This window comes from Puntigrus tetrazona, chromosome 7, assembly GCF_018831695.1.
Source record: "Puntigrus tetrazona isolate hp1 chromosome 7, ASM1883169v1, whole genome shotgun sequence".
Lineage (NCBI taxonomy): Eukaryota > Metazoa > Chordata > Actinopteri > Cypriniformes > Cyprinidae > Puntigrus > Puntigrus tetrazona.
The window spans coordinates 38,711,735-38,721,512 of NC_056705.1; the positions used below are offsets into that span (position 1 = coordinate 38,711,735).

General features: G+C 38.0%; 1 protein-coding gene across 4 annotated transcripts in view; it reads right to left on the minus strand.

Moving 5' to 3' along the window:
• Positions 1-9,468, minus strand: part of kcnip4a (potassium voltage-gated channel interacting protein 4a) — a 147,949-nt gene extending 138,481 nt beyond the window's left edge. For all 4 annotated transcript variants that reach the window (XM_043244502.1, XM_043244493.1, XM_043244500.1 and 1 more), the window contains exon 1: positions 9,282-9,468. In XM_043244502.1, coding sequence (XP_043100437.1) covers positions 9,282-9,339 — 58 coding nt within the window. In that variant the 5' untranslated portion in view covers positions 9,340-9,468. The remainder of the gene's footprint in view (positions 1-9,281) is intronic.
• Positions 9,469-9,778: the final 310 nt, after the last annotated feature.

The window sequence follows — 9,778 nt, forward strand, 5'->3', positions numbered from 1 at the left end:
GTAAAGAAACATTTATATGTCCCAAAAGTAAAGGTACAATAATGAAAGCCTCTAGATCCTAATATTGAATTTAATGTAAGAAGTCAATGTGCCTGCCTCAGTTATGAGTTAAAAAGAATGTTCATAATAAATGTTAAAGATCCACTTTTTTATTATAGTCGTACAGTTTTTTTGAATAACATGTACCATGATTGTCCCAACATTAAAGTCATGGTAAAGGCCTGGTTTGTTTTATAATATATATATATATATATATATATATATATATATATATATATATATATATATATATATATATATATATATAACATAAAATATATTAGCATTTAATTCCCCCTCTCTCCCATAATAAATAATGTTTTAAGGAACACAGAAATAAATGATCTCTGCGATGTAGCTTTGCAAACCAGGCTCTAGATGTCAGTGTTGTATATCAGTATGTTCTGAATCAGAGCGAGCTTTATATCACTGCTCTGCAAGGCACCATAAAATCCCACACCTGGTCCTGCTTCATTATTCGGATTGGTGATCATTTATGATAAAATAACTATCCGGCACTTCGTGTGGTTACAGGTACGGAAGTTAAACTATTTCTAGAAGACTGTATGGAGATATTAGTTACGTTGCCTTGGTTTTGAAAAGGACCACACTGATAGAAAAGATCACAAAGTGTTCCCATCGGTGACATTTTTTGTTTTAATACAATGTGAAAAATTGTAGAATAACAGTATCTGATTGTAATATTTTCATATCGAAAGCGTTAAACTCCTAGAGGATTATAAAACTTCCTTTATATACAATAACTCACGCCACTTAAGCACACAATGTCTAATCTTGCGGATTGAGGGCACATATGTTCCGAGCGTGACGGGAAAAGAAAACTTTAGCGATGCTTTAATATATTCAGATGATAAGAGGGTTGCATCAGTGACTGCGTTTGATCTGTGACGGATCTGTTTGCACGCCTGTCTTTAGATTCTGTCATATCTTTGATCTTACAATAGTCAGTTATGAGTTATATAATCTTCAGCTGCGGACGGTGAGAATGACAGATACGAAGGCATCGAACCTTGCAGTGAGATATTACAGTTTACGATCAGTGTCTTGGGATCGATGATAGTGATACATTCATGGGAGGCAATTAAAGTTCAGCTGACCGGGTTAAATCCACACTCTTAAAGGGACAGTTCACCCTGAAATGAAAATTCTGTCGTCATTTATTCACTCCAAAGCTGTATGAGTTCTGTTGAACAGAAAAGACGATGTGTTAAAGTATGTTGGCAACTGAACTTCCTTAAAGGGATACCGTAAAGTGCCTTGTTATGGATTTTTCACGTAGCGTGTAACGCAGCTCTCCAACACTTTTTTGCGTTAGTCTGAATAAAAATGCTAATGTATTGTTCACCACTAGGTACCACTTTTGGAAAACGATGAATCATAAAGCAGCGCTGTATTCACAAACACTGCTTTATCGGACATTACAGGTGTGATGAGAAGAAAATGAGATGAATCAACCAATCACAGCAGATAAGCTTCACACAAAGGAGGGGCTTACAAAAAGTTGTATGGGAGTCATTGGGCTAATAAAGTGAAAATAAATGCATATAAGACAATGAAAGTGTTTTTTTGACCTTGCATGCATGTCAACCTGTTGTCGGGGATTCCCAAAACCAAATTATGAGCGTTTCATAACCCATTATAGAGGAACTTTATAACTTTTCGGTTGCCAAACATTCTTTAAAGTAACTTCTTCTCTGGTCAGCAGAAGAAAGAAGCTCTTTAGATTAGTAAATGATGACAGAATTCTCACTTTCAGGTTAACTATCCCTTTAAAAACAAAGGATATTGGTATCTGTGGTTCCATGAAGAACCTTTATCATCCATAGAACCATTTCAATGCACATTTCAAAGGCAGGCGTTAAATGTTCTTCAGGTTTGAGTGAAGCTTTGAGTGAAAACTCTTTAAAATGTGCTCCGTACAAAAAAAAAAAAAGGGATTATTTTAAAGATCTGTTCACTGAAAGATTCTTCGGGGGGAACCAAAAGTCTTGCATAACTCTTTTTATATGTGAGATTTAAGTCAAATTTAGACCACACGTGAGGTTTCGAATGAACAACAGGTCGAATTCCCAAGGAGAAAGCAAGTAATGACACCGAGACCAATCCTGAACAATGACCTTCACGGCGGACGGATGCTGAAGTGCGCGCTCTCTCTGGCACGACACCTGAGTTAAGCAAAGACACTGTGAATATGTGGCATAAACAAGCCTGGAGGGAGCTTCTAAACATGAAAGCGTGTCCGTTCTCCTTTTGGCCCCAGGCGTTCATAAACAAACGCCTTCTGTTCGCTCTTCCCAGTGAGTTTATTTGTGACGCGGGCTCTCTCCCCTCCGCCGCTCACGCCTGGCCCCGCTCCGACGGCAGGCGGCCATCCTGGCAGCTGCTTACCGCTCCAGCTCCCGACGGGGAAAAACACAAATTGGCTCCACCGCAAACAAAACCTGGTGGAACAAGCCCGAGAGACCGACGGGAAGTGCTCGTGGCAATTAATCCGTAGGTTTTCCGAGAGTTTGAAGAGGATGCATAAAATTGGGGCTCGAAGTAGAAATGTATTTAAGGTGGCAATTCCGACACTTTAAGGAATTCCTGGATTTGGAGGCTGAGTGTGTGCTTCTTAACTTCAAAGAACCAGAGTAGCGCTGTTAAAGGAATAGTTCACCCAAAATAAAAATTACCCCATAATTTACTCACCCCGAAGCCATCCTGGGTGTACACCAGTAAAAAACTCAGTCTGAGTAAAAAAAAAAAAAAGCTTGATAATGCTGCTGCATAGCAGCAAGTATTTTGAAGCTCTATAAACTAGATATATATCTGTCATAAAACTAACCTAAACGCCTCCGAGGGGGTTAACGCATGTCTTCAGAAGCAGATCGATGGGTTTTTGTAACAAAAATATTTTTATGTTTTTAAAATTATGATTCCAACAGATATATACAATTTACGGAGCTTCAGAATAAAGGCAGCTATCCACAAGCAATACAAAGCTTGCAAGAGCCAGGATACAATAAAGTCATAAAAACAGAGTAAATTGTGGGGTATTTTTCATTTGTGGGGGGAACTATTCCTTTAAGATACCAGTTTAGTATCAGATACTAAGATATCTTAGTATACAGATATCCAAGATATAGTACAGATGAGTTTGTTTCTACCTCAGATTTGGAGAAATGTAGCATTGCCACACTCGCTCACTAATGAGTCCTCTGCAGTGAATGGGTGCCGTCAGAATGAGAGTATAAACAGCTAATAAAAACATCCACAGGTAATCCACACCAATCAAACATGTGGCTGGATTCTGATCTGAGAGGACAACAGGGGAGAGACTTTATCACAGAAGAATGGACCACGGACTTGTATTTTGACTAGAGGTCACAGTTTAACATCACAACTACTTAATGATGGATGATTCATTTCTTACAAACACAGTTCTTTTATGTGCTTGCAGTGACTGATAAACCGGAGTGGTGTGGATTATTGTCATGTTTTTGACCCTCATTCCGACGGCACCCATTCACTGCAGAGGACGCACTGCTGAGATACGCTAAATTAAATTTTTAATAATGCATCTTTTTTACGTCTACAACTTTTTTTTACAATTATTTTAGTAGTTATCTGAGCTGATTTTGGAACAAAATTGAGAGTACCCACAGTGGCGTAGGACAGGATTTATAAACGAATTAACTGATGTGTACATATCTATGTGTACACTGCGCAGACTTCCAAAACATCGATCTGAATTTCAGACGAATCACTGCCAACTTCCAAAGCAGATCCCCACCTCCAGCACATGACAGATTCAGGGCAAAGTATATTCATCACCGCTACAGATTACTGCACTGGAGACGGTCCAGCTCACAGAGCGCAAAGCTGCCTATGAGGTCATCTCCATCCAAGAAGAAAAGCTTTACAACTAAACTTTGTGCAACAGAACGGCATTAGTCATTTGTCTCTGTAAGATAAGAAGTAAATAAGGATATTACTTTGAAAAAGAAGTTATCCGTTAAGTGGCGGGCCAAACAATTACAGTTGATTATCACTTAAATCAAACTTTAAAATGCTTTAACAGTAATGTATTATTAAATAAAATTAGAAATTAAATGAAAATTAAATTTAAAATTAAACAAAAAAAATTGCATGCATTGTTATTCTTTTATTGTTGAAATTTATGATAATTAATTGATCATTCTTGTGCCCACACACACACTCATAGTCAGGTTTGAAATAATTAAAAAAAAATTTTAAATAAATATTTTTGAAAAAATATGTCAACCTCTAGGCTTTTTTTTTTTTTTTTTTTTTTTTACCAATTTAAAACAGTTGCTTTTTATTTGAATATATTTGTAAATGTAAGTTAATCCCTAATTTATAAACCTGAATTTCCATCATAATTACTCTAGTCTTCAGGGTCATATGATTGTTTTATTAATGCCATTATTTAGCGTATTAAACGGCGCATTAAAATTATCAGAGGACAGTTTAAATATATTAAAAATGTTACTAAGTCACTAACTAACTAAACAAACAAACAACTAAATAAATGAATGAATAAATAAATAAAATATTTTCATTTGAAATATATATATTCTGCGAGAATCCTGTGGGGGAAAAATGTATTATAGCTTCAACAAAAATTAAGCAGCAAAAACACTGATAATAAGAAACACTGTAAATAATAGAGCACCAATAACTTGTTATGTAATAATGTATTTCAGAAATGTTTTTGTCAATGTGAAGATTTGAGCATTTAGTGCCTGTGTTACTATGGCAGCAAGAAGCTTGTGCGTCTTGTCACTAAAACTGTCCTAAATATTTTAGGCAGCTCAGCATGGCACCTGAGCGCATTTACATTTACATTTAGGCATCTGTGCTTTTATCAAAGGAGCCGTACAAACTGCTAGTAATAAAAACTTTCAGACATTATTAAGAGTGCAAGCTACAACAGATAATTAAGAAATAGTGAAAGCACAGAGGAAGCGTAATCAGCATATTTATCTTGAAAATGGAAAAAGAAAAAAAATATATGAAAGCTTTGTCATATATATATATATATATATATATATATATATATATATATATATATATATATATATATATATATAAAACACCATATATATGGCAAGAAAGCTTACTTACAGCAGACAACAATTCGTCTTGAATAGGCATAAGGCCAAAATATTAATGCAAGACAGAATATTAGCCTCATTCTTGTTCCAACTCTATCACACCTCTGGAAAACAGAGAAAATATTAAAGTGCAGATGAATACTGTAGATGATTTTAATTCCTTTACTTAATCAAATGCATGTTCAAATAAATGTCTCTATTATTACCGCACTTTCTCTTCGCCGAATTCTCCCGAGAGTTTCTTCTTTTCTCTTGTGTTCACGGACACTTTACTCAACCAATCACCAACTAGAGCAATTACAAGACCGTTTTCCTCCAAAACCGCAGTTACTTTTTTTTTTTTTTTTTTTGGCTGTCTCGCTCTCCTCTTGCACTCTTTTGCAATTTCACCGATGCTCGAGCACACCGACAATCTGGGACATTTTGTCACGCACAAAAAAATAAGCGTAAAAGGTTTCTCGTTCTGCGCACCCGCGCTCCCCTTTATTTTACCAGGCTATGTATAAGCACGGAGATGCAATGCTGATTATGAACTGCGTGCTGGCAATCGTACGCCTTTAAAATAAAGATTTCACGAGAAACACTGCAAAGTCCACCTGGCAGGTCCTCGGTTCCACCCACTGATTATGCAACACAAAATTGCAACGACTGAAAAGGAGAAAGACACACTGAGAAACAGACGTTCTACAGAGGCATCTAGTCCTAACAAACCAATGCATGGCGAACGCACAGGACCTGAAGCCATCGATGACTGAGGTGTAAAAGGCTAGCAGACCTTTGGCTCCAGATGAAGCCTCAAGGTCAGCGGCGGATCAAAATATATTTAATAATGCTAAAGCAAACACACCTTCAAGCGCACACCAAACAAGCGCAGTGTGTGGACCTTTTGAAAATGATTGAAAACAATTTTCCAGCCTTTAGCGTCTGCTCATTATACGTTGTAGGCAGCACGGCAAACGCACGATACTATTCCTTCCTCTACTCTTCTGGATTTCAACACTCTACATGCTCGGCTCAGCGCACTCTTCTATATGGAAATATGTGCTTAAAGGTTCAAACCAATATCGGTTGCATTTTCAACCGAGTGACCAGCGTTTCCAAAGCGTGGGTTTGAAAAATAAGTAACTTGCTAAGTAAAATTGTCGCCTACCTAATACTGGCACACACTATCTGCTTATATGAGCCAGTTCGCGTTTTCTGCATGACTAGTTCAGCTAAAAATTTGCTAATCACTGACTCACTTTCAGGTCATCCAGGATTGTTTGGTTCCGCTTTATTTTAAGGTGTCTTTGTTACACAGTAATTATACATTAACTACAAGTACTTGATTATGTTGAGGATTAGGGGTTTGTTCGGGGTTATTTGCACGAAATTATGCGTAATTCATTGTTATTATATTAGTAAGTACGCATGACAATCGTTACCGATTGTTTCTTCAAATGAACTGATTTGGAGAAATGCATTGCATCGCTTGCTCGTCAATAGATCCTCTGCAGCGAATGGGTGCCGTCAGAATGAGAGCCCAAAAAGATTACAATAATCCATAATTAATCCACACCACTCCAGACCATCAATTGATTTCTTGCGAAGACAAAAGCTGCGTTCGTGAGAAACAAAATCCACCCACATATATGTCTTTAAAACCGTTTTATGCTGCTTTGAACGAGACAAGGCTACTTCTGCACTGCAGAAACAATACAATGGTTGGAGCGCTTGAATTTTAGTCAAGTTAAAATGGTTTTACGATGGATTCGTTTATGACAAACGCGCATCTTTTCACTTCACAGCCGGTGGACTGGAGTGGCGTAATGCGTTGATTATTGTGATGTTTCTATGGGCAGTTTGGACGCTTATTCTGACGGCACCCATTCAGCGCAGTGGATCTAATTAGATGGTTAGATGGTAAGTTTACATTTCTGGGTGAATCGTTCCTTTGAGTACGTTCCTTCCATCAAGTTTTTCAAAGAAATGTGTTTCGCTTCAAACCCGAAGCTTATTTTTCCTACAAAACACGACAGAGGAGGCTGTGCAGCTCCTTTTAAAAAGTAATCCATTCGTGTTGACCATCCAAATAAGTCAGGTTTAAAGTCATAGAGGACTTTTGATAAAGTCTTATATTTCCGTCTGCTCCTTGCACAACATTGTCATGTGACTACAAACGACTAAAACATACAGGCTAGCTCACCAGTTGCAAGAAACCGGAAAAGAGCTGTTCGAAAACTTCTTAAAAAATCCCTTTTGTGTTCCACAGAAAAACACAACACATTCGATACAACTTTTGAGTTTAAAGCTTGTTTCTGCGAACGCAACAGGTGTCTAAATCCACCGATCCGACCTTTCCTAACTCAAAACGGTCGTTTTATTAGACGGCATCACATTCGTTTTTATGTCCCTCGTTAACCTTTCCCTGGCGCCCGTGTTAACTGTGTCTCTTCTCACAAGGTGAATCGGCATCAGCTTCAAGAACTTCCACCCCGAAAGAACAAGTTGAAACAAGGCATCACCCTTGAAAGCGCTCACAGAAAGCGCAACGCTTCTCTGATGGCAATAAACCTGTCTGAATGTGGGATTTGGAGGTGTGAATGTTAAGATCTATTCAGGAGAGCAAACGCATTAATGTCATTGCATATCCGGAGCATAAAGGCGTCCACATCGTCGCCCTCGCAAAGAAAATGCTAATTATTCACGTCGCCTGTGATGAGACGAACACCCCGGGTTTAAACGAGCTATAGGTGCTTTGTCATATAATGCGGAGCGTCGCGGAGCCTTTAACGAGACGTAAAAATCACTCAAAACAAACCATTAGTGCAATTCTTGCCATTACAGGGAGAACATCGCATGCAATCGGTCCGCCTTCGTTTAATGCAGACAAGTCGGCGATCTGTGAAATACCAGCCTACTCGAGATAATGGCAAATGAACACATTTCCACAGTCCTCAATGCACTTGAGATGCATCCAGCATCGGCACGACCACCAGCAACAAAATATTGTTGCTTTTATTGCTGGTTTTGTAATAAACGCTACCGTAGCCTACCGTATAATGAAGGCAGATTGGAAATGAATTGGCCGTCATTTTATTTATTTTATTCAATCGGAATTCAACATTATTACATTTAATCTGGATTATATAATCAGATCCAAAAATTGCCTACTCGTAATTAAATCTCATTACATTTTAAAAATGTACTAGAGTTACTTTTTACTGATTGCGTGATTAAATATCATTCACACAATAACAATAAACGATGTGTTGTATAATTCCACGATTTAATATCATGAAGCCCTTAGAAACCTGGATGCAGTCTGTATGATGTACTTTCACATGACATCCATAATAACAAACAGAAAATACTTTCTTTATGCATTTTTTTGTGACACAATATTTAATTTGATAAATCGGTAAGCAAAAAGTAGTCTTATTGCTGAAAATATGTATTGATTACGCTATCGACTACCATTATTTATCCATTTTTATTTCTTTTCCATGTTTTTTTGGAATCACTTATGGATTAGTTTATGAGCAATACACAAGTGCTATTTATATTAGCAGCCCATACGCATTCAGTGCTAGATCTCCAACATATTTTGATGGCATAGCCCAGAATGTGCTATAAATGTTGAGGGTTGTTAGTGTTTTTTGGTTTTTTTCCCTGCATGTATAACGGTCAGGGATCGTGTCCGCAGGCAGTGAGTTTCATCCCACCTGCTTGGCTGCTTCTAGTCAGGCGTTTTATAAAAAGACGCAGAAACACAAGCTAAAAAAAAGTCCACGGCGAACAAACCTTGGTGCTGAAAAACGTGCATCTAGTTAGTACCTCAACACACGTGGAAGCCTGACTAAGCTTAAACACCAGGATGGAGATTTTCAGCTATAAGATGTAGATGCCATGACTATATTAATTTAATTAAGCCTAAAGCAACAGGTAGATCGCCCAACGGGGACAACTGCAACAGCACGTCTTCGCGCAGCTGAAACGAAAGCCCTCTCGTTCAAAGAACGGCAAAAGTACAAACATGACCGTCGGCTTGTCAAAGTTGCACGCGAGACGTGCGCATGCATGCTGCGTGCGCGAGGAACAATCATGCGCCTCCGGTCCTACCGCTCGACGAACTCGACGCGTCCACTCGGGCTGAGATGCTGTCGAGTTTCTTCTCCATTGTCACGCCGGTCTTCGCTCGCAGCTCGCTCTCCGCGTGTCGCGCGCTTCTGAGGGCAGACTCAGACTGTTGCGCTTCAGCTGATGCTGATGATGATGATGATGATGCGGTGTCCGCTCGCACGCGCTCTCGCCGTGCTCGTGTTTTCAAACGGGACGTCAACTTTTAAAAGGGGATAGTTTAAAATGGAAAGATTTATGGTTCAATTGTTGCATTTATTTTTAGCTTAAATATATTGCCTTCTATATGTACCATGTATTGATTGTATTAAACGGTAAATTTTAATTATTTTAAACTGTATGTAAATATTAAATTGTATACGGAAAATTGTATATTATGTATAGGCTATAAATGCACATTTTACTAGTATATGCATAAGGTATTATATAATATTTAAATAATTACATTTTATATTTGATAACAAAAAAATAATATTTAA